At 42.1% G+C, this 25,838-nt stretch overlaps 1 protein-coding gene across 1 annotated transcript; it reads left to right on the top strand.

The window, feature by feature from the left end:
• The first annotated feature begins 66 nt into the window (after positions 1–66).
• EXD1 (exonuclease 3'-5' domain containing 1) lies at positions 67–25,576 on the top strand. Its single transcript, XM_075425182.1, has 11 exons — positions 67–409; positions 802–870; positions 1,874–1,925; positions 3,428–3,558; positions 4,822–4,889; positions 6,143–6,229; positions 8,961–9,065; positions 9,191–9,271; positions 13,275–13,418; positions 16,248–16,436; positions 23,597–25,576. The coding sequence occupies exons 1-11, from the start codon at positions 283–285 to the stop codon at positions 23,927–23,929; spliced, it is 1,386 nt and encodes a 461-aa protein (XP_075281297.1). The 5' UTR covers positions 67–282; the 3' UTR covers positions 23,930–25,576.
• The last annotated feature ends 262 nt before the right edge of the window (positions 25,577–25,838 follow it).

Below are 25,838 nucleotides of genomic sequence, written 5' to 3'. Positions count from 1 at the left end.
CAGCCGCCCCGCCCCGCCGACGGACACCCTCGCACATGCGCGCAACGCGCCCTGCCGAGACACAGGCGTCATCCCTGGCGGCTGTTAAAGTCGAGGCGGAGGCGCGCAAGGCGGCTACTGCCGCCCTCTGCCTGTAGCGACCCCGCGGTGGGTTTCCCCTCCGTGATTGGGTGCGGGCTCTGAAGGTCCCGCCCCCGGGGCGTGGGTGGGGCGTCGGTGTCCCTCCGCAGGCTCTCAGCTGCTCCGTACCGCAGGTGTCCCGCCGCCGCCCCGCGCTGCCGCATGGCCCTCAGCAGCGAGCGCCTTGGGGTCGCTCTGGGGAGAACCGTTACGGTCACCTTAAAATGCGGCGCCTTCCGGGGGGTGCTGCAGCGCGTGAACCCCGACCGGAGCCTCCTCCTGCGAACAGGTCGGAGACCGCCGCGGGGGGGGGAGGGGTCCGCGCCCCGCCGGCCCTCAGAGCGCCGCGCGCCGCCTCATCGGGTTGCGGGGGGAGAGGGGGGGAGGGCGCCGCCTCGCAGGCGGCATGGGCGCGGGGGTGGCGGAAACACCCCCCTCATAGCTGGAGATGGCTGCGGAGCGGAGGGGGTCGCGCTCCCGTGGACACCCGCCTCGGTAGGTTTCAAGAGCTGTCGCTTAAAACAACCCATTTGTTGATTTTATTTTTTTTTTTCTTTCCTCGTTAATAGTACTACCCGGGTCTTGCTTCGTGCTGCACATGATCAGCTTTCACCCCAGGCTGAGGTAAAATTTCCTGGAACTGATCATATGCCTGTATTTTTCTCCCTTCCCTCATTTCAGTGACGAACTTGGAAACTGGCAGGAGCACTCTAGGAGTAAAGATGTTTTTTGGCCATGAAATAGTCAATGGTGAGGCTTTTCTTACTGCGTTTTTGGACACAGGGGTGATGCCCACTCTTATTTCAGCACTTTCTGTTTTTTGGTCACCGAATTGTCTTTCTTCTGAGTAGGAATTAGAACGTTGTATAAATTGCACAACTTTTGTTCCCTAATTATTTATCAGTGAAATGATAATCATCATTCCCCACTTTGTGAAGGTCTTGTGACTGAACTGCATTAAAGCTTATTAGTTAAATAATAAAGTCTAAGACTTCAGTAGCCACTCTGAAGGTAATTGGTTGAGAGAAGCGTGTCCCCTGTTTATGTCCTGAAGGCAAGCTGCATTGATTGTGTATGTTCTTATATATGCAAGACTTTCACTAATGGACTCTTCTGAGAAGTTAAATTGCCTAAAGTTCTAGTTAACTTGGGTTTTGCTTTTACTTGCCTAGGCAAATGCATCTCTATTAAATGAGCTGTTTATCTGAGCCCCTTTCCATGATTTGCTACTGATAAGAATGTGGGATTATTTAAGAAAAACATTTCTAGTATATGAAGATCCTGTGCATTTATATTGACGTCTGCTTTGCTTTGGGGACAAGGAGCTAAGTGCTGAGGGGGAAATAGCTAGAAGGCAGCTATTTGGTTTATCAAGTGATTAGCTGACTCTGTTCTGCCTTTTTGCTTGTACCTGCTTTTATTGTATATGTAATAGTCTGTAAAATAATTAGTTGTAGGTTGATACTGACTTTGATTTTGGTGTGATGCTAAGCTATTAGTTTTGTTTAAATACTGGAGTTCTGAAATATACCTTATCTAGGATACGGATGTAAGTTATTTTATATAGATTTGTATATCAGAGTGAATTTAAAATTATTTAAACTATACTTGAGAGTAAATTTACTTTTTTTGCACATATGGCTGTGTCCTATGGTGGGTTAGTATGGGTTATGGCTCCGCTTTTTTGGGAGATAACAAATGTCAAAAAGTTGCTTGTCATCACTAGAGTATAAATTGTTTGTTTCTATTGCAGTGGAATTGCTGGATGAACCAGATTCAGGGAAGGGAGCAGCAATGCTCTCTGAGTACGTTAAAATGTTTCCTTCCACTCATGGTAGGAGAAGGCGTGGTGGGGTGTGCTTGCTAGGGAAGTCACCACTTGCATTTAGTATAATGCTGATGTTCAGACTCAGCTGCGCCATGTTTGTATTGAGGTGAACAAGGTAGTGAGTGGAAGACCTCCACTGTATGAAAGGTTTTTTCTTTTTCTCTCTCACTCTTTATTTTTTGTGTTGTTTTTTTTTTTTTTCTTCTTCCCACTAGTGTTCTTAGGTAGAAGAATGCACTTATTTTGTTTCCTTGTCAGCTTGTGGTTTCAGGCAGGATTTTCCACGAACATTTCTTCTGTGTTGAAATAGTTCCAGGACAATCGCACAGGGAAGGTTAGGTTTATACAGATGTTCTCAAAACGTATATAAATACGACTTTCGGAATCTTGGGAAGCTGATAAAAATAGGTTTCAGACCCATGCTCCTAGATGGCTTTGCTTTGAGTCTTCTCACAAGACCACATTTGAACAGTTTATTCTAACTCTCAAGAGAAGTAGGAATGAAGTGGGGTCTACTGAATAATCCTTAAAATATAGTTAAAAAGCACCTAGAACTGTGATTAGCAGCAGTCTTCTTGCTCGTGGCTGTCTTGTCTTCTTTCTCCCTGTTAAGTAAGCATGTGTTCACACATAGGTGAGTATGCTCACCTCAGTAGCAGATTCTAGTATTAATCCTTTTAAATACACAATTTTAGATACAAGGTTCTTCAGCTACATCTAAAGGCTAATCAGAATGGGTTTTTGTGTTTTATTGTATTGAGATAGAGATGTACATGATTTGAGCTCTATAATCATAATGGGATGTTTTATATCAATACAAGGAAATTTAAACTAGTAAGTCATATTTACCAGTGAAGTGTTCTTGACCTCAGACTAACCCATCATAGAAATTAAGCATCTTATATGTGACATCTTTCAGGTGAATGTTTACTAACATGTTTTTGTTTGGTACTGACATGCTACTGTTTTATATGATTTAATAACTTCCATTTGGTTACAGTAAAGTTTCAGTGGATATGACTGTATTACGTATTGGTGAACTTGTAAAATCACCCTCCAATTACAGTAAGTAACTAATGGATCAAATGTTATTGATTCAGTGTAAAGACTTGCAGATACTTAAATTGCGTGGTTCTTGGGCTCAGGTCAAGTACTTCATTCTTTGAACTCTCTTCCTTTGAAACCTTTGCAGTGAACGTCTGTTCAGGTTCTGCTTTCACCTTTTACTTTCAGAATATGAAATTTTATCTGAAATAAAGGCCCTTTTGTGCAAAATAAGCTTATTATTGGGGTGGCTTCAAGATCTTCTGTAAGAACCGTGCACATTGGATTGGGAAGTTGCTTCACATACAGTAGTTTGTTGTCTGGATGCCGGTAGATGGCATTGGATGAAATAATTTTCTTTATTAAAATGTCCATGCTGGTGGAATGTGTGATGTTTTGACTTCTGTGCTGTGTATGGTTGCCTTGCTTGTGCAGGTGCACTTCAGCTGTTGAAGGGAACAAACGAGCAGAGACAAGACCAGCAGATTGTGGCCCATGGACTTCTCCTTGCGTTTCTCTGGACAGCCAGCTCAGAGCCTCAAATAGCTTAAAATATTCCCTGTCAGGTAATGTAGCTATTAATCAAGCAATGTAGTTAGTTTGTCTGTGTCAGACAACATCTTTCCCAGAGGCTGTGATCCCTTGGTTTGCCTGTATAGGGACAGGGCGTATCCTGAAAGAACAATGATTGCAGGAAGATCGGTACAGAGCTTGCTATCTGCAGACATGCTCTTTGCCTGCAGATACATTCACAACATTTGAAGGAAACTCATCTGCTTTCCAGAATGTTTATCCTGTAGCTCTTGCCAACTGTAGAAGTGGCTGAGCAGCACAACTGATCTTTTGGACAAATTAAAGTGCTTCAACCAGTGAGCATTCCTCTCTGGTGATTGTTTTAATCTTATATTTGTTCCTGAAATGTATGTGGCGTGATAGATAACTCAAAGCTCAGTAAGACTATTGCTCTTTGGTTCTGTGCTGGCTGTCACGTGCTTGCATTGGTTTGGTTGTATGGTTCCTGTGGTGTACACATATACAGGTACAGGTCCAAAATGTGATCAGCTTGTTCTGTTCTCGTGGAGCTGTGACAAGAGTGTGACACTGTATAGGCTAAAGGAAGGTTAGCTGCATTTACCTGGGTAGTGGGGGGAGAAAATGAGCAAGGGTGGTTGTGATCTGGGAGAGTCTTTAAAAAATTTGTTCTCATGATCTTTCAACTGACTGTTATTTTAGAGTTTAGAAGATTGTCCTTCTGTTGTCATGGATGCATATTATTAATTGCATCTTAGCTAAACAGAAGGGAGAATCTTTGAGAACCATTTTTTACCTGTTCATCAGACATTATTAAGCAGGTGTTAAAAAAATATTAAAATCTGGCTTAAATTCTCTTTGCCCGCTTGATCTCTGAGCCGTCCATGGTCTGTGGCGTTGCTGTCTATTTTGTTTTTGCTACAATCTTTTTGCTTCCCTGGACAAGGCTGGGAATTAGGGTGAGTTTTTTTTTAATTGGTGTGATTTTTTTTTTTTTTTTTTAAACTGAAACCATTTTGTTTCCTTTTGGCATCATAAAAACAAAGTAATGCTGCCACTCACTTTTAAACCAATAGGTTTTCTGTCAAAAACCAGAATTTTGGCTCATGCCCTGGATGGTACACATCTGAATCAGACAGTTCAGTAGTATGTTTGGGTGTGTTCAGGAGATATAGAGGGAAGAACTGAACAGGTAAACCAGAAACACAGAGTGATTATACAACTAAAATACATACCTTGTGCAAACCTTATTCAAGTAGAGGAAGGGTCTAATGATTTTTTTTTTTACTTCCTTTTAGAGACAAAGGAAGAAGAGAATCTGGAGTACACAGTTGTTGATCGTTTCCAGCAGACGTATGGCCCAGCAGTAAGTACTGATGAAAGCCCTTATGCAGCACGTGTGACTTCGAAGCCTGTTCTGTGCTAATTGTCGGTAGATCCATTAGGTGGCAGGGTTGTGAGCCCTGCTTCTTGTGCTTTCTTGTGCTGGGAAGCACTTTTGCAGTGAAATTTGAATAACAGGTAATAACTGGCTTTAAGTCAAGTAGAAATGGTGTCTCTGGTGGCATCAACGCATATTTAAAGTATACGTACATGCAGGGGAAGAGTGCAGTGCGTGTGAGTGTGCAGTGGGTGGATGTGAATCTATCTGCATTAGTGTGTGTTGGTTGCTGTTTTCAGATTCTGCGTCGCCAGTAACTGAGGTGAAGGGTCAGTATTTATTATTTACTGAAGAATTATTTTGTTTAGGAAGGGAACAATGTGAGGATTTGTTGGCATTTGGAAAGGGAATTGATTGTGTTAGTTTTGTAGTTGTTTGGAACTCCAGACATACCTGGACCTTTTTCGCTCAGAACATGTATAATAACATAAGCAGACTTGGTGGAAAGGGTTTGTTTCAGAACTCGGAGCCAAAGATAGATGTATTACTAAATTTAATAGCATTTTTAGATCCTGAATTAGACCAGCAATGCTACAGGTCATCCATGCTATTTTGTCTTGCAGTAGTATTGGTTGCGATTTGGGCTCTTACTATGGTAAATCTATTGCATGTACAGAGGAAAAAGCTCTTCCCCACACGAAGACATTTTCCTGCTTACAGAGGAATCTCAACTGTTGCTTGAATAAGAAGCTGACTTTTTGATTTCTGTTTATGCCTTTTAGTCCTGTCTTACATGTGTGCTACAGGTTGCTTTATCTTACTTGTCTGAAAACTTTTCAAGTCTGTGAGTAACAGGTTTTTCTTTTACACCTTAGAAAATGAGTCCTCCTTTTTATCTGAAAGGAACACTTTCTTTATGTGATCTTAAGGAAGTTCCTAAAACCTACTTAGGAGAATTCCTTGGGAGATCAGGGGAGTCTATACTCTTCAGTTATGCATTGTCTCTGCTAAATCAATCATTAAGTTTCTGATTGTAGAATTTCCAGCTGCCTATCTGTAGCTGGACTGATACTGTGTCTGTTTCTCTTGGATCACTATATATCCGAGATTCATTGTGGTTTTGATCTGTGTTTACCTTTTTAAATATGGATCATGACTGGAAAAATCCCAGTTTACTATTTGTTTCTCTACCTATCATTCTCTGGTGCTATTTGTTTTATCCCTATGTTTTTCATTAGGTGCTGCACCTAAAACAGCAAGGTGTTCTCAGTATAGCAGGAGAAGGTGTTAATTTGTGTCGTCATGGAAAACTCTCATGGCTTGAGGTAAGAGGCAGATATTTCCATTATAAGGCAATATAATAATTAACTTGTATGTAATATATACAAATGTATATAACAATGTAACATGTTTGGTTTGTCATCTTTATATAGTTGTATACAGGTAGAAGTATTACACTACTACAGCTGTTACCTATTGAAAAACTGCAAGACCTAATCACAATGCCAGTGCAGTTGAAGGAGTAAAATCCATCTGAAGATGATGCAGTATCTTAATTAGTTGTGATATTATCGACATCTGAAAAGGACAACAAGAAGGGCTTCTTCAACTACATCAGCAGCAAAAGGAAGGCCAGGGACAACGTGGGGCCGCTGCTGAATGAGGCGGGTGTCCTGGTGACAGAGGATACAGAGAAGGCAGAGCTACTGAATGCCTTCTTTGCTTCAGTCTTCAGTGCTAAGACTGGCCCTCAGGAATCCCAGGCCCCGGAGGTAAGAGAAGAAGCCTACAAAGAGGACGATTTTCCCTTGGTCGAGGAGGACTGTGTGAGGGATCGCTTAAGTGATCTGGATGTCCACAAATCCATGGGCCCCGATGGAATGCACCCACGAGTGCTGAGGAAGCTGGCGGATGTCATTGCTGAGCCACTCTCCATCATCTTTGAGAGGTCCTGGAGGACAGGAGAGGTGCCCGAGGACTGGAGAAAGGCCAATGTCACTCCAATCTTCAAAAAGGGCAAGAAGGAGGACCCAGGGAACTACAGGCCGGTCAGCCTCACCTCCATCCCAGGAAAGGTGATGGAGCAGCTTATCCTGGAGGCCATCATGAAGCAAGTGGAAGAAAAGAAGGTTATCAGGAGTAGTCAGCATGGATTCACCGAGGGGAAATCATGCCTGACCAATCTGATAGCTTTCTACGATGACATGACTGGCTGGGTAGATGAAGGGAGAGCCGTGGATGTTGTCTACCTTGACTTCAGCAAGGCTTTCGACACAGTCTCCCATGATATCCTCCTAGGGAAGCTGAGGAAGTGTGGGCTGGATGAGTGGTCGGTGAAGTGGATAGAGAACTGGCTGAATGGCAGAACTCAGAGGGTTGTCATCAGCGGCGCTGAGTCTAGTTGGAGGCTGGTGACAAGTGGTGTCCCCCAGGGGTCAGTACTGGGCCCAGTCTTGTTTAACTTCTTCATCAATGACCTGGATGAAGAGTTAGAATGTACCCTCAGCAAGTTTGCTGACGACACCAAACTGGGAGGTGTGGTAGACACACCGGAAGGCTGTGCTGCCATTCAGCGTGACCTGGATAGGCTGGAAAGCTGGGCAGAGAGGAACCTGATGAGGTTCAACAAGGGCAAGTGCAGGGTCCTGCACCTGGGGAGGAACAACCTCATGCACCAGTACAGGCTTGGGGTGGACCTGCTGGAGAGCAGCTCTGCGGAGAGGGACCTGGGTGTCCTGGTGGACGACAGGTTAACCATGAGCCAGCAGTGTGCCCTGGCTGCCAAGAAAGCCAATGGGATCCTGGGGTGCATCAAGAAGAGTGTGGCCAGCAGGACGAGGGAGGTTCTCCTTCCCCTCTACACTGACCTGGTGAGGCCTCATCTGGAGTCCTGTGTCCAGTTCGGGGCTCCCCAGTTCAAGAAAGATGAAGAGCTACTGGAGAGAGTCCAGCGGAGGGCTACGAGGATGGTGAGGGGACTGGAGCATCTCCCCTACGAGGAGAGGTTGAGGGAACTGGGCTTGTTCAGCCTGAAGAAGAGAAGGCTGCGAGGGGACCTTATAAATGCCTACAAATATCTGAAGGGTGGGTGTCAGGAGGATGGGGCCAAGCTCTTTTCAGTGGTGCCCAGTGACAGGACAAGGGGCAGTGGGCACAAACTGAGGCACAGGAAGTTCCGTCTGAACATGAGGAAGAACTTCTTCCCTCTGAGGGTGACGGAGCACTGGAACAGGCTGCCCAGGGAGGTTGTGGAGTCTCCTTCTCTGGAGATATTCAAGACCCGCCTGGACAAGGTCCTGTGCAGCCTGCTGTAGGTGACCCTGCTTCGGCAGGGGTGTTGGACTAGATGACCCACAGAGGTCCCTTCCAACCCCTACTATTCTGTGATTCTGTGATATGTTAGTTCAAAATTGTCTTAATTTATTTTTAAATAGGTTTAAAAGTGAGTGTGTTTATCCAAAGCAAAAACTTACATGGGAGTTCGTGCTTCAGATTTAACTCATTTATGCAGATGTAAGTGTCCACAAAATGTTTGCTTTGGTATGGCTAATTTGTATTCATGTAACAACTTTTGTTAAGCTGTTATGAATTTGAACATAGGCAAAACCTCAATTTTATATCCTGTTTGAAATGCTGGGATGGAAAACAATGTCCTTTATTTCTTTGGTGGTGGTTTTTGACAATGAAAGGAGTGTCATGGGCATGAGAATTTTATTTGAAGTGGTTCTTTAAAAACGTTGCCACAGTAGGTACAGGAATTTGTTTTAAATATTGTGCATAGGATTTGCTCTTGATAATGTCTCAAAACGCTGTATTTAACAATGTATAGTAGACTACTGGGTCATTCTTTCTAATTATTATGAGATTCTCTGAGCATCTCTGGGAAAAACAAGACGTGTTTATGAATTAGCATTAAAGAAACTAAACCTGCTCTCCTCAACATAAGCCTGTACATAGGAGATTATGGCTTGTGGGCAACAGTGCACTCTTTCCTACTTTTAAATCCTGTGTTCTTCTCTCCCTCACTCATTTTCTCTGCAACTGAATTTGTTGTAGATAGCAACAAAGAGCCATATTTTTCTATTTGATATCTTCCTTCTGGGACCTCAGGCTTTCAAAAATGGATTACAAATGGTGCTGGAAGATAAAAAGATCTTAAAGGTAAGGGTACAGGGTATGTGAGGACATTTGTGGTGGCAGAGGTCATATACATATATGGTGATCAAGTTGCACCAGAAAAGTTGCAGTTGGACACAAGTTTGTCTGACAGCTCTTTCTTGCTTCAGGTCATGCATGACTGTCGCTGGATCTCAGACTGCCTCTTTCACCAATATGGTGTCCTTCTCTTCAATGTCTTTGATACACAGGTACCCTTCAAATATTCTGATTGGGAACAAAAATTTCAAGGACAAACTTCAGCCTTGTTGAAGGCACTCTCTCAGAGAAGTTTTAACATTACTAGAATGTGACGGTTATTGAACCATGTAAATGTATCAGTTTTGTCGTAGGTAAAAAGAACCAGCACGCAAGGCTGATACTATCATTTAGTCTTGTGTAGAACCATTTTAAAAGGTAGTTAATATCTAATATTAGCAGCAAGCTTAACTTTTTTGTTAAGATGTATTAACTGGTCTTGATGAAGCATGGCACAACCTGAGGCTACTGTGACTTAAACAAGTGCTAGGTCAGCTTTTGCATTATATGCTTTGTTGTTCTTTTTGCCCCTTTCACAAGTGTAAAAACAGATTCACGTTACAGGTATCCAGCACTCGGAAGCACCTGATGAGGGCAGTGGTGGAAGTGAGAGAACAGGCCAGGTTACCACAAAAATCTGTTTTTGCTCGTGCTGGCCCTGGTAGTTGTTGTAGTTAACGTTGGGTGACTAACAGGAGAACTGGAGCGTTTTGAGAGAAGAAAATAACATAATGTCTATGATCTTTCATAATGGGTATGGATATGTTATGCATAGTTATGTATGACTTGTCCTTGCCTATATACTGACTTTATAGGCAGTCGTATCTGACATGTAATAACTCTTCAAAGCCCTAATCTGGGCTATGTAGTATGCTTTATACAGCAGAGGTTTCTCTCTGTCTCTCTCTGATCTTAGTTTGGCCTTCTGCCCCTAAAAATTATGTTATTCCATTACAGGTCAAATACCAGTTAGTGTTACGTCTTGACTGCATGAAAAAGGTAGGGGAGAAAATTCACACCAGTGCTCTCAACTGTACTGGCTAGAACATGTGACTGATACAGTGGAAATAACTAACCAGAACTATCCACCCTAGTGTCTGAAGTACAGAGAATTGCACTCATTGTTCTGTTGTCTTGGTATGAGCTGACGTGCATGCTTTTCTTGCACGAATAGATTTCTAGGCTTAGATTCAATTACTCTGATTCGTTGGCCTGAATCCTACTTCATTAGTAAGCTATGAAGTAGTCTGGTTTTGGCTACCCTGCAGTGTACCCGATATTGTGAAATTAAGCTGTCTTGTCTTCTACTCTGTACTACTGGAGCAAATAACTGGGAGATAGCTCTGAGCAAACTCTCATAGATGCTTTTTGTGAAGCACTTCTTAGGGACAGCTTCCCACTGTTGTTAAATTGGAACAGGCTGTATGAGACAGGTGAGACTCTGCTGACAGAATACAGCAATGGAATGAAGAACTCTGGTTTAGATAGGATCCCATCTGCATAATTTGAAAAGTGTTATTTATCCCTGTATTTTGCCAGTTGCTGCAACTGTGTATTCCTTGCAATAAGTAACCTAATATAATTAACACGACATGTAGAGGATGGCAGTGAAAGCTTTCTGATGTTCACCGACTGTCTTCTATGCTGATGTTCTTAGAATACTTAAGTATCACTTGTTGAAGTAACTTTTAATGATAATGTCTGTGGAAGTCTGATACTGCTATTTCACACTTGATTGCCTTGGAGGGAGAGGTGTCTCTGTTGGGCTATAGCAACCTAAAAAGCTACATAGTGAGCAGGCAACTGGCTGTTGTCAGTGCTTACATCATTAATATTGCCTTCTGGGACATTTCCACGCTGCATCATGAGGCTAGAGCATTCTCATATTTTGAAATCCCTGCCTATTTTAAAATGTTGTTGGTTGCATATCTATGTACTACTGAAAGAAATAATACAGCTCTTCCTAGAGGTGTATGCTGAAAGAATAAACAATTTGACAGCTGGAGACTTTCCATAAGACAGAGGTCCATGTAAAGTTTGATCATAAAATGTACAAGTGAAGAAGTCATTGTTGCTGCCTGGTTCCACAAATCAAAGCATATACACTACTCTTTAGCGTGTCGTAGTTTCTTCTGCCCTTGAATCCAAGCCATTAGTGTGCAGTGACATTGGACAAAGATTTTCACAGTGAAAGCTAAAACATCATTTTCATTGTGGGCAAGTGTATTCTATAACCTTGTTCATTCATGTTAGACTTCGTATGAATATTGATTGCAAAGATGCTTTCTTTTTTGTTTAAACATTTGTTTGATGCTCTCCTTGTTTGGAAAGCATTGAAATCCTTTACTAGAAACTCTCTTGCTAACCTTCTAGAGGAATGGAGTATATTTCTGTAGATTTGAACATTGTCTTTGTCTCGACTTTGATTAAAAGTAACTGATTGGTTGAGAAGGTCTTTCCTGAGACAGTTCTTCATCTGTGTTTGGCCACTGAGGGTGAAAAGGCAGAGAAGGTTTTAGTGGTCAGGAGTACAATATAAAGGACTGCTCAGTAATAAGTGATGGAAAATTCCTCTTTACCTGTTGATTTGTGCTTACAATCCAGTGAAGGTCAGCTTCACCTGGGTCTTCTCCACTATCCTCTCTTCAGTGAGCTCATCACTTTGAATTGTTGTGGTTCCTTTGTCCAGGTATGTTTCCTGCCACTTTTCAGCTGGTGTTTGTAGACATCTTTGGACTGCAGCAGTGTACTCAGCCTAGCAGACATACAGGCAGTCCTAGATTCTCTGTCCTACCACAGAGCATAGGAGGTCTGACTTAATTTCTTTAGCCCAAGATTGCTTGTTCTAGTTGTGGTATTCTAAATTAGTTTTTCATTTTCTTCATAATACCTTCACATGATCTTTTATTACTTGGGAATTCAGTAAGTGGATTGGCTTAGCAGTTTCTTCTGGTAAGCTTAGCAAATACACAACTTCTCTCCCAGAGCAGGCAGCAGTTAGCTATTTAGTTGATGGCCAAAAAACTTTTATAGGTGTTAGGAATGGGTGTTTGATCTTGCAATTTACCCCCACTATAAGAGGCCAGAAGAGGTCAGTTACAATTCTGTGGTCACCACTGCAGGGGCCGAACTGGTGCTGGCAAGCAGTATGTGGACTGGTGTAGGCAGCACATGGGCAGCCAGCGTGTGGTAGAAGAGCTTGGACAGTGGCTTCAGCTCTAACCCTTGCAGTAAAACTGGGCTGGTCTGTAAACTCATGGTTTTGTTGGCAGGACTGGGGATGCTTGTGTTGAGAGTGGGTCAAGGTTTCTTGGGGGAAAAGGGCTATGAGTGGTCAGTGGGGATTTCAGGGGACTTTAGTGGGAATCTGGGCTTTTGAGTAGCAGAGGAAGTCTGAAGGGTAGGTTGTTCTAATGACAATTAGAACAGATTTTCAATTAGAATGATGTTCTAATTGAGTGTGGGTGCAGGCTTTTTATTTTTTCTTCTTCGCTGGACTCTCTTCCAGGCTTCCCTTTTCCATTGTCACCTCTCTGCACCTGTTGCAGTAGTCTCACTTATCTTTGTTGCCAGGTTAGGGACAAGTCATGCTGTTCCTGCTCTTACTCCAGAAGGGTAAAAGGGATGAAACAAGGATGAGAAACAAGCAAACACCATGCCATGCAGTCACTGCTGGGCACTGCTGCCTCCTTCCCTTCTGGCTCTGCATGCTGTCAAAGGTGACTCTTACTGGCAAAAATCAGTTTTTAGGCAAAAGGTTTTTGACAACTTAGATTTTTTATGTTTTTCTTACATTGCATCACTATTTCAGGTTTTAGATAAAAGGCAAAGTCATAAGTATTCTAAGGAAGTATGTTTACTCTCTTTGGGTACTACTCTTAACCACTTGCTGTCTGGATACAAGAGTACAGTGCTAGAAGAAGCCTTAGGCTAATAGAAAATATAACTTAAGTCATTCTTATAAATGAAGTCTTATAAATTAGTTTACCCTATTGTGTAACTTAGTAACTTTAAGCAATCAGATTACTAGCTCTGGAACTGTATGCAGTCAAAATGAGGATTAATTTGTTTGGAGCGTACTTTACTTCTAATATGCATCCCCACTGTCAAACCTCCACATTCTTGCCCTTGGATTAACAGACGCTGGTCATGGAATATTGATCCCTTCCATCACAGGTTGCTGATGCTCTGCAGTTTTCAATGGCAACAGGTGGCTTCTTTCCAGACCGTGTCTGCACATTACAAGAGTGTTTGATGCAGCACTTGAAGATACCTTCCAAATGGGATGCCATCATGAAGTACAGGCAGCAGATGGCTTCAGTGAGTGATTCAGTGAGGCACCTTCTGAAGACTCAGTTGTGAGCTGTGCTTTGCCCATATTCAGATATTTCTGTCAATTTAAGGCATGGCACTATGCAGTGGTCAAACTGGTGTAGTTAAGGACATTTTGTAGCAATGACTCGGGAAACAGATGCAAGCTTTAGTTGGCATCAGTGCTTGTGCTGGTGTTTCCTAATAGCTCTTTTGAAATTGAGGTTTTGAAGAACCACAAAGCTTGTACAATAGGGGATATATATAACTTGGGTAAAAAAATGTTCCGGATATCTTAATATATGAGACTAATTCTGAAACCTAGTTCCAGCAGAACAAGTTGGTTAAAATGAATTCTGAGTCAAGTAGGGAAAGAGGAAACTTTTATTGCCAGCACTCTTAGAATGAAAAAATGAGAGTAGTGATTTTTTTTTCTTGCTTGTGTGGTTCAGCAGCAGTTGCCAAATCATTATTCTCTATTGTTCTTGGTTTTGTTAATCTTTCAGATGGGGACAAGCAAGGGAAAACTTAATGGGCCATGAGCTCCTAAGATTTGGGGAATGTAAGCTTGATAAATAGAATAGACTATTTCAGTTGGAAGGGACCTACAATGATCATCTAGTCCAACTGCCTGACTAATTCAGGGCTGACCAAGTTAAAGCGTATTAAGTGCATTGCCCAAATGCCTATTAAACACTGACAGGCTTGGGTCATCGACCACCTCTCTAGGAAGCCTGTTCCAGCATCTGACCACCCTCTCAGTAAAGAAATACTTCCTAATGTCCAGTCTAAACCTCCCCTGGTGCAACTTTGAACAGTTCCCATGCATCCTATCCCTGGATCCCAGGGAGAAGAGATCAGCACCTCTCTCTCCACTTCCCCTCCTCAAGAAGCTGCAGAGAGCAATGAGGTCACCCCTCAGCCTCCTTTTCTCTGAACTAGACAAGCCCAAAGTCCTCAGCCGCTCCTCATAGGCCATGCCTTCCAGCCCTTCCACCAGCGTTGTTGCCCTCCTCTGGACGCATTCAAGGGACTTCACATCCTTCTTAAATTGTGGGGCCCAGAACTGTGCACAGTACTCAAGGTGAGGCCACACCAGTGCTGAATACAGCAAGACAATCGCCTCTCTTGACCAGCTGGTGAGGCTGTGTTTGATGCATCGCAGGATGCGGTTTGCCCTCTTGGCTGCCAGGGCACGCTGCTGACTCGGATTGAGCCTGCTGTCAGCCGGCACCCCAAGACCGCTTTCTGCAGGACTGCTTTCCAGCCACTCCTCTCCCAATTTGTACTTGTGCCCGGCATTAGTCTGCCCTAGGTGCAGAATCTGGCATTTGGACTTAATAAACTTCATCCCATTAATCGTAGCCCAAGGCTCCAATCTGCTGAGATCCCTCTGCAAGGCCCGCTGTCCCTTCAGAGAGTCAACAGCACCTCCCAGTTTGGTATCCCCAGTGAACTTGCTAATGGTGCTTGCAACTCCTGCACCCAGATTGTTCATAAATACATTGAACAGAACTGGTCTTAGAATTAAACCCTGAGGAACACCGCTGATGACCAGTCACCAGCCAGCTGTAGCCCCATTCAGTGCTACCCCTTGGGCTCTGCCCTTCAGCCAGTTCTTCACCCAGAGCACTGTGAACCCCCTCAGCCCACAGCTGGACAAATTGTCCAGAAGGATGCTGCGAGGGACAGTATCAAAAGCCTAACTAAAATTCAGAAAAACTGTATCTGCTGCCTTCCCTTCATCTGCTAGGCAGGTCACGTTATAGAACAGTATCAAACAAGTTAAACAAATAGTATATAAATATGCTAGTGCCTGTTGAGGTATCTTTTTGCTGGGTTTTTAATCACTTGCCCTTGCTTTGTCTGGGGGGGGGGGGGCTATTCTATAAATAGAAGCTATTAAATATGAGAACTGGATACTTAATGGGACCTCATTATATAGGCAGGATTTCTTTACTGAATAGGAACAATCTCCTTCCTACCTGAGCATTTTTTCTCCCTTCATACTGGTATTCTAACTTCCTGAGTCAATGTGAGTGTTTCTGCACTGCATGTTCATAGACTTAAATCTTTCTCAAAAGCCTGGATTACATGTTACTTGATACTGCTAGAACAGCTACTCAGTGAAACCTCTAATTTGAACATATCCTTATTTTTATATAAGTTCTGGAATTCTAATAGTGTCTCTCAAAATTTAAATTTAGAGAATTCTGTATGGCAAATCTAAGCCAAATGACAACATGCCTTCCTTAGTTTACCAGATCAAATCCTCCTATTGGTCTAAAGACTAAAAGTGGAAAATGACTGCATAATGCGTATGTAGTAAGTATACCGGTGTAAGTTGTTCTGCAGTGACAGTTTTGCTCAGGGTGTCATGGTCATGCTGCTTAACTGGGGCTTATTTTTATGTTGTTCTGGTTCCAGTTGTGATGGCTGACGATCTTACTATCACCAGCTGCTTCCCCAGCTCCCTTAATCAGAGGGGTTTTTTGCCTTTAGATCTTTCAGCTCAGCTCTTAAGAATCCAGCCTAGTTTCAGAGAAGGGTGAGAGAACCTAGCATTAAATGCTGGAATAGGTGCCTGTTGGGTTTTTTGGTTTGTGTGGTGGTGTTTTCTTTTTTTTTAAAGAAGCAATCCTTCCTCCCAAACTCCATCTTCTCTAACACCCACAGGCTTGTACAGAGATGGCCTTAGAAGCTGCAAGCATTCAGTAGCACTGACAATACAGATCAGCATTGGGACATATGTTGTAAAGTGCAGAAGAATGTGATTAAAAGCTTTGTTATATTTTTTGCTACTTAAATAACTGTTTTCATTTGCATTGGGATACACAGGAGAATACTGACATATGGTTCTTGAGACCCTTTCCACCTCTGCTTAAAGCACTTGCTCTGAAGGCTGTGTACCTTCTGCTGCTCCACTCCTCTCTGATGGATAACTTGATGTCTGACCTAACAGATGTAGTACATAATTATTTAAACACTTACTGGACTGGGTCTAGAGATCACCTTGGGAACACAAAGGTAGGTATGTCTTTGCTTGTTTCTCTGGTTAGTGATTGGATCTAAGGCTCTGATGGATAAACTCTGGAGGACCTAGCTACAGCAGCTTCCTTTTCTGCAACTGTATGCCCTACTTCATGCCACATACCATGTTTCCTGTGTGCAACAGCAGAAGTGATGGTGTCTGTATCTACCTAGCAGCATTTCATGTTAGTCCATTAGCACAAATCCACTTCAAGTTAGTATTGTGGATGGTGAGCTGCAGCTGTTAAGTTATGGGCACAGGCACATGTGCCTTCTGTTCACCCTTGTCTGAGACTGAGAATCTGTGGGCTCAACAGGGGCTATGTATGTGCTAGGGCATGAAGAGGGACATGCAGTTGTGAAGTGTTGGTACTTGCAGCTGCCAGAGTTGCTTTGTTTTAGTAAGAGCATTTAGTCCCTGAATCTTGTTCTATTTTTCTCCTATTCTGTCATCTTTACCGCTGAGCTGTTTTGCATATACTGGCTGTTTCTGAGAAATGTTGTCTCTTGTGGGCCAAAGATTTTTATTTCTATAAAAGTGTCTGAGTTATCTTGTATTCCTGATTTATTCTTACCTGTTATCTAAAAAAAAAAAGTAACACTTTTCATCTTTGATTACATAGAACCAGTAGTATTGCATGCCCAGATACTTTGGAGTGTTTTTTTGTATAGTGGCCACTTCTGTAATTGCTTGTCAATTTTTAAAGCAAGGGAAAAATGAGATTTCTGGTTAAGGAGCTTGACTTCCTGCACTAATGGAAAGAACAGGTCATCCAAAGCAAACAAGCAGGTGGTATCTGTGTGGTGGTCTTCTGTCTTCTCAATGAAGTAGTCTTAGGAGGGCTTGCACTTAGGAGGGCTTGCAATAACTATGTAAGATACTGCTGATATTAAACTTGGGTGAAAAGTGAATGGTCAAACATCCCTCATTCATCACAAAGACACTGAACTAACATGATTCAATCTGGTTACCATCTCATTTTTTCAGTTGTAAAGGTCTTGAAATATTTATTAGGAAAAGAGAATGCTGGTGTGTCTTCATGGAAGAAACTGTCTTTTTCTTTGCCCTGATTTAACAAAGCACAGACTTGAATCCTTTGGGAATTACTAAAGGGCTCAGAGCAGTAAATCCCATTATTGAGGATTTAGGAGGAGATTAGTTTAGATAACCACAGGAGGTCATATTTGTTTCATAGATGGAAGAGAAGAGGTCAAATCTGAAAACTTCTTTTTGGAGGAGAGCTGCCAAAAAAAGAAGGTTGTTCATAGTTCATGGAAAAAAAAAAATTAGCTTGAATCTGAATTGTCAGTGTGAAATGTATGCGAAAGTAGGCATGACACAAGGGAAAAGAACAGTCTGTTAAAGTGAAAAGAGTACAAATTCTGTTTTGCATTGGGCTATTTGTTTGTAGAGTTTTTTAAAGTGGTACTTAGGTTGTTGAAGCCAATCCTTTTGTAAATCCATTTATTCCATAAGATTAGCCAAGGAATTAATGTGATCCTGAGAATTTGAAATGACGGTTTGAAGATCTATTTAATATCACATCTGATAATCATATTTCTTGCAGAAGATTTAGAAATCTTGTATGGATAGTAAAAGTAGCCTTTTTCACCATCCCTGTTAGTCATTTTTGTGTTGTTTCTATATCTTGAGAGAGGATCACACAAATGAAAGCTGCTTCTACTTTATTTAAAATCTGCTTGCAATACATACTTAAACTCCAGATATAGAGTTTGGTTTAGTTAAAGCTGGTCTGTTACTTCAGTTTCTTCCCTAAGTAAACAAAGTGAACTTTAAGGGAATCCTTTGCAAGTTCATGAGTTCAGCCAGATCTGTTTTTGAGGGGGGGGGGGAAAGGGGGGTGGGGAAGCCTTGTTTGTGCAACCTCTAGGTTTTCTGGCTAAGTCTGTATTAATTCCCTGAATCAAAAAGCCTTTATTCGGATCTGATTCTCAGAATGAACTAATAGTCAAGATACTTACACACACACCCCCATTTATTCTAGTGCTTTTTCATGGATACATAGAAGTAAAGTTTATCCATCACTAAGGTGTGTGTTATATCTTCTGTGCACTTTGAGCTACAGTTGAAAGCTACCTGAAAAATGCTTTTACTGGACTATTTTACTTTTCACACTGACCAGTTATGATTTACACTTGTGCTCCACCTTGGACCCTTGGTCAACGGCAGTCTGGTACAATGAGCTTCACTTAATCTTGGAGACTGACTCCAGTGTTGCTTGATGACTGTGTTCTGCAGACGTGATCTGGTGCAGTTCCAACACTACTTCAGCAGAAGTAATGGATCTTCTTGGATTCTGACGTAAATACCTTTGCCAGGGAAACATTTTGGAAATGTGAAATATGCTATCTACTATGCGTTCTCCATGCTGGAGAACTGAGAGGCCTCTGTCGCTGAAGCAGGACTGCAGCAAAGCCAAAGACAATAAATGCTCCAGGGCTGTAAAGATACTTGAAGTACTGCAGCTTCTAAATTGGAAGGTGGACATAATTCATGAGTGAACAGGAATAAAGCCTTTACTCGAAAGTTGTGGGAGTAAATGCCACTAGGCAAGGGAGTCTGCAAGTTACCATCACCTCTTTGATTTACAGGCACTTGGAGAAGATGACCAGATCTGGAAACAGACTTAACTTCTGTCACTCCAGGTAAGGAAGCCTCTTCTGGGCCTTCTGATCTGTTTTAGTTCTTGAATTGTGCTCTCTGAACAGAACCACCAGGTCTTCAGCATTTTGACAAAGGGAAAATTAGTTATGTAGACGTGCCTTCTGTTGTGCCTCTGGGCTACAAAGGTGTTAGAGTATGTCCCAGACTAGAGCAATGAACAGAGCCATGCTTCCCTGGCCTGCTCTTGTTTCCTCTGATCTTACTGAGTCACATCATGCTGCACAGAAGAATGATTTTTTTTTTTTTTTTCCCTTCTCCCATTCCCCAAAATTATGGCACTCCCATGGAAACTAGACTGGCAAAACAAGTACATAGATACTGCAGTTTCAATCATAAGACTTCATTAAAAATGAAGTACTGAAGCTGGATGGGGTACATAGCCACATTCTTTCCCATGTCACATGTTGAATCTCAGCTTCTGGATCAGGATTTACAGCACTGAACTTCAGCTTGGACTAGCACGGCAGCATCCTCCTAATCTTTCCTGGGCCACTGCCACATCCAGAAGTTCATAATGCCAACGACTTTTGTGTGTAATAACAGTATAAGGGTACACCTTGTGAAAAAGATGCTTTGGCTTTCCAGTTGCCTGTGAATTGGATAATGCTGAGTAATGACCAACAATGTTGAATAATGACTACTGGGGCAGTTACCTACTCTCTCCTCTTGTTAAATCAGGGGGTTCAGCCACTGGGAGCAGATCTGGACCAGACCCTGTTTTTTCTCCTCTTGGAAATAGCAGCAAGAAAAAGTGAATATACATAATCATGGAGTAAAAGCCAAGCCTGTTCACTCACCCTTAGGGATCACTGAATCTGCTAAGAGTTGAGGAAGTGTGAATAAGGTGGCTGAATGTAATTGTCACCATCCTTCCTTGGGCTCGGTACACACAATCTCTGCAGTCAGTTTTCCACATGCATCTCTTGTTACTCAGTGAGAAATTTCTGTATGCTCTAACAGGCCCCCATTTGTGGCGGAATATAAGAATTGCTTGCTGGCTAAATGCACAGCTTCTGCTAGGGTCAGATCATCCTTGTGGCCTTCAACATATTTGGGAGTGCTTGATTTCTGACTTGTGCAGAATTGTATGAACCTGTGTCTAATCTTGTCTTGTTTCTTGAACATGCATGACTGGTGGGGATTTTGTTTTGTTCCAGGTTATTTCAACAGAAGCTTGTACTTTCTCTTAAGACAAGTTTTCGTAAATAATTTGATGGGAACAAAGTCCTAGGTTATCAGAGGCCATGGATAAGCTGGTAGAATGGAGATTAATGACAGTTTATTGCTTTTAGAGCAATAAACTGGTAAGAGCAAAGCAAGCAGCAGTTACGTGTTTTGTGCAAATGGTATGTTTGAGTCTTTAACTTAGATGTCATAATTCTCGTGAGCAATGGCAGCACTGGTGGTAGTCCTGATTTCACCTGATGTTTCAGCCATCTTTTCTTCCCCTTGGTCTTTCAGATGTCTTGCTGGAAATGGCAAAGAAACAGAGTACTTATGATCAGCCAGTGAGCAGCCCTTCCAGCAAGACTTCCACCTTGCTTCTGGACAGCCAAACACATTCTTTTATCACTTGATAGTTGTTTCAGCAGTAACAGAAGACGTACTGAGGAGCTGGCCCATGAGCTGCTATGCCAGGTGGGAGATCCACTCTATCAAGGTGGCAGGATGCAACTCTATGGATTAGAGCTTCCTTCAGGAAAGGGATGTGGAAAAGATGGGTGTCCCATATCCTAGCAGTTGCTAGCAACAGTAAAGTATTGCCACTGGTCCACAGCAGCCAAAACCAATAATGCAACACCCTTGTTGATGTAGTACTGACAGAAGAGAATGAAGAAGAAAATGGGGGGAGGGGGGGCAGGAAATAAAGAGAACGGCATCTCATTGATCCTGAGAGTTCTTGAAATGTATGTTGACACGTTCTGTGGTTTCTTGTCATCACCTGCAAGTAGTACTTGAGTCTTCTGAATAGTGGACACTCCCTCCTAAGCAACTGACGTTTTACCCACAAACCAGATGCAGAACAGTAACCTCTGATCCCCAGCGCTTGATTATCAAAACCCTCAGCTTCCCTCTTCAGCATCTTTCTCAAACTGATAATCTTCCTTACTGCTGAGGGGGAGAACTCAACACAAACTTGGCACCCTGAAGGTCTCTGCAGTCTCCTGTGTTTTCAGCATAACTGTCTGCCAGGAGTAATTGTTCTTGTGGATGCAAACATAAAGTAAAATGGGTTTCTGTGCTTCTGCAACTCTGTCACTAGAAAAGAGCTAGTAAAGGAGCTGTGTGTGCTACATTTCTAACTCTCCTTGTAAATTCATATTGTGTGTTGTTAGGTACTTGGAAATGCATCTGCTTTTTGATGTTTAGGACTTAGATTCAAAGAAGCAAACGCAGCCTGGGAACCCATCGTGTCAAGAAGCAAATGTTCTTCTAGAAGTGCAGTGCTTTGTTGGTTTAGTGCTGATAGTTCACAAGCAGAGCTCTGGTACTGTAGGGGAGCTGCACACCCCTGTGCGGCAGAGCTGATTTCCCAATGCACTGAAGGTAAAGCTGCAGTAGATAAGGTGCAGTGCAGTATGTAATACCAGATAACCCATTCATGGCACACGATGGCATAAACTCTGTTCTCTCTCTAAGTAGAATTGCTTGCCCGAGCCAGAAGTTTTCCTAATTGGCAGGTGAGTTGGGACTGCACACAATGCATATTAATCACTATGAACATACAGCCTGAATTTTCATGCAACTTAGCTTTAAATGGTTGAGGGTGTGGATTACCTCTCACTGTAGAATACTATAGCAGTTGGGAAGCTGGATTTATGTTTTTCTAGTTAAACAGAACTGAAGGTGGGGTGTTTTCAAGTAAGTGCTTGCTCTGCCTTTTTCCTGTAATCCTGTCTGAATTATTTAGCCTTTCTCTGATCTGTGCAAACTTCTAGACGTAGGTTTTGCGAGGTGTGGCTTCACTTTACAAACCCTGTGGTAACTCCTTGCCAGTGGATCCCATCTGTATGTTCGCTCATTCTGTTCTTGGGGTTTCTACCCATATGCTCATGCAGACATCTGACTTAGCAGCATGTTGCTTCCTGTATCTTTCTTGGGACCTTCTTTAAACATTTACCATCTTCCAGTCCCTGGGTATCAAGGCAGGTTTTACACAAGATACACTATAGTTACAAGTTCAGCCTTTTCATCTTTCACTGTTCAGGAATTTTGGGTGAAATCCACCTTGCTGTTTATATTTCAAGTATTGATATCAAGTATTTATGCGACAATTTGAAACGGATTCTGGATATACAGTGAATGTTTTTGATAGGGTAATCTCCACATTTTTTTCATGGTGAATATAGAAGAGAAAATGTTGTGGTTTTTTACTGGGCTGCATTTGTATTCTAATCATCACTTGGCCCTGCAGCATGGCTGACATGTTGTGCTCCTCATGTTTAAATACATGTTTGTATTAATTCTGTTATATTTTTGTTAAATAGCAATAAAATTATTCTGGCCTGCCCTTTATTTTTTTTCCTCTAAGTTTATCCTTACCATTTTCTTCATTTGGATGTTGCTTTGCTTTGCCTGAGGTATGCTTACTTCAGTCTCCATTCCTCTAACCTGTAGTCCTGCCAATTCCCTTTCACTCTTTCTGTGATCTTTTGCTGTTACGTGACATTTACTCTGTGCTGCTTGTATGTTGTCTTGAAGTTCTCTGTGCTACTGGCTAGGATTGAATTTGCTTGGCTGTCTGTTACTACTTTTTAGTCAAGCTTCCCTATTTGTGTAACTGCCCCTTCTACAGCTGAATGCAACTGGATTTTTTTGTTGTTTCTACAAAGACGGTGAGCATTGCACTCCTTAAGGAGCAGATCCTTCAGTGTAACATTTCAAACAGTGTCCCACACACTGCTCAGGACCAAGTCAAGGAGTGTATCTCCTTTCATGTACTTCCTAAGCAGTTGTTTTGTTGATTTGTAATCTGTGTTGGCTTTTCCCATATAAGGTTGTTTTGGGGTGTTTTTACCTATAGGATAGAATACCATGGTTTTAAATGAAAAGCCGAGAAAGCTGCATGTGCAGTGGCTACTACAAGCAAACATGAACTGGTTATGCCTCTTCTGGGGATTTACAACAATTTCATTGTGCAAAAGGTTTCTCAGGAGACATCTAAATCCCATATGTGAAGTATTACTTAAATCTTGAAGATTTCAATAATAAAGGAGTAAACAATAAATGCAAGTCTAATATTTTTCCCTTGGGTTGCCTTTAAAAGAAGGGGGGGATGCACACTTTTTTCCCCCTGAGGTATTTGTGTTGCAGGCAGTTGATATATTCCAGAGATGTAGTGAGATGATTGTTCTGTTCCATTGGCTAATTACAGTGGGAGCTCTTATCTGGTACTAACAAAAGTAGAGCATATGTATGCATATGTATTGATTTGATTTCTTTTCTGTTTCTTTTCTTTTTTCCTTATTAGCCCACTTGCATGGAGCTTCCAGAGAAGCTTCGTCAGCTGGCAGACATCCAGAAGCTGCGAAGGGAGAAAGCAATGAAAAACTACAGAATGAATGAGGATGGTCTTTTGATTAGACCAGCCATGGAATTAAAAGAGAGAAAGGATCCACAGAAGGATGGAAACTACAGAGATGATGGGGATTGCTTTCCCACAAATAAAGTGGTATCTCAGATTACATCCTTCTACAATCAGGATGTACTTTGTCAAGAAAAACTTGAAAATCAAAATCAAGTGATAAATCTGTGGAAGAACCTTAAACTGACCTCAAGCTGGCTGTACGAATCTAATTTCTGATACAGGTGACTTGATGAGCTTACACTAGGTATTTGAAAACATCCAAATGAAAAAGGGGGCTATTCCCCATGCAGAGGTGTCAAACAAAAGCTCCTTTCTGTACAATGGACAGGTAAACCCATTGTTGAATGGAAATAATGATGGCCTTTCTTTTGAAGGAAATTCCTTCTGTGTCTGACTGTTCCTCTTGAGGTCTGTTTGAGATCCATTTTTTTTAAGACTCTTTTTGATTTTAAAAAAGTGACTTTTGTTTTTCTTGCATTGTTATCAGACCAATGTCTTAAATTGTATTGGTTCTTTTGTTACCTGCTGCAGGTATGTAAAACTCTCATTCAATCCAGCTATGTAAACAGGGGAGCTTTTTAAGATGCCTGTTGATTGAGATTAGAAAGGGTTAGCTTGGAAAAATTAACAAAACTTTCTGGCCAACCCATGGGGGCTTGATTTATATACAGATAAGTCTTTTGGCATAGCTATACAAGTTTTCCATAGGAGAGTGAAAAAGGTCATACCCTAATGAACCACTATGCTGGCAAAACCAGTGAAGAGGTGTACAAATCAAAAGGGTTTTTTTGTCAAGAGTTATTTTAGGCTGAGAAATGAAGCTTCCTGCTGAAGGCTGCATGCCACCATTGTTTGTCAGCACGGCTGTATCCAACTCGTGTAGATCAGGCTGTAACACTGATGGGGGGGGCTGTTTAGGCAAGTGTGTATAAAGGGGGGGGAAGCAGTTAAATTAGTTTAAAAGGTGTATAGCATTCCCCTCCCAAGCAAAGTAAGATAAGCAAAGGTAAAACCAGTTTATTTCTGGTATACTTGCTTTGGCTGGTATCCACTGAAAGTAAAGCTCTTCCAACTGATGGTACTATTCCACCATGTGAGAAAATTAATGCAGGCCATGCCTGAGTCTTGGAACTTTTTTTTTTGGCATACCACTATATTTCACTTGCAAGCACAGGACTGTTGAAAATTCTTTGATATTGAATTCTGAATTTATACACATTCATGTATTTAAATACATAAAATGTACTGCACCTCTTGCCATTTAAATGCTTCAGAAAGTGTGGGGAACACCTTAAGTATAAGAAGGGTTTTGTTCTCAGAGTTGTGGCTCTGAGTATCAATGAATGCTGATGAACAACGCGAGATAGGGAAGAATGGAAGAGGTAATGGTCACTGTTGCAGCCAGACTGCGCCCCAGGAACAATCTGGGCATCAGGCTGCAAAGGGTTTAACAGTAGTGATGCCAGGTTGCAGGGGACACAATGTCTGTGTACCAGTACCTGTTTGAGCTGTTTTTCTTCGGATGTAAATTGGTGTGACTTGATGCTTACGATGTATCTGCGTGTTTCTTTTAAATACTGTTAGGGGAAGTGTGTGTTGTGGGTTTGTTTTTTTTTTTTTTGGTAGTGGTGTTTTCTCTCTCCACAGAGTACTATACTTTAAAGTATTGAAGTCAACTTTATTTAAATAGGTCTCTTCTTTGAAACTGTAGATGAAACCTGCTCACTTCTGGGAGTGGCAGAAAAACTTAAAAGGCTTGCTCCTTGTCAGTACTTTCTACACCTTTTTTTTAAAAAGTGCTTAACAGTATTCTGCAATCAAACTGTATAGTTCCTTTCCCTCTGTTCACTTGAGAAAAATAAAACAGGCTTGAAAGAGGTTTGTCTTAAGACTCAGTTTCCAATAAAATGTTTTATTTGGTCTGCTGGGAGACGCTGGTGGTGGACTGGACCCCTCTCCTGCACGGGAGCTCAGCTGGAGCAGTGACAGGTTACCACAGATCAGTGAGGCAGTGTGGAACGTGGAGGCTCTTCTAAGCCAGAGACAGCTCGGGAGCACAGATGGGCATCAAGTCTGGGCTGGGGCAGCGCAGCCCCGAGTGTCTCTGTGCAGGGCAGAAGCTCTC

Source organism: Opisthocomus hoazin, chromosome 7 (assembly GCF_030867145.1).
Source record: "Opisthocomus hoazin isolate bOpiHoa1 chromosome 7, bOpiHoa1.hap1, whole genome shotgun sequence".
Classification (NCBI taxonomy): Eukaryota; Metazoa; Chordata; class Aves; order Opisthocomiformes; family Opisthocomidae; genus Opisthocomus; species Opisthocomus hoazin.
This window is presented reverse-complemented; position numbering and strand designations above follow the sequence as displayed.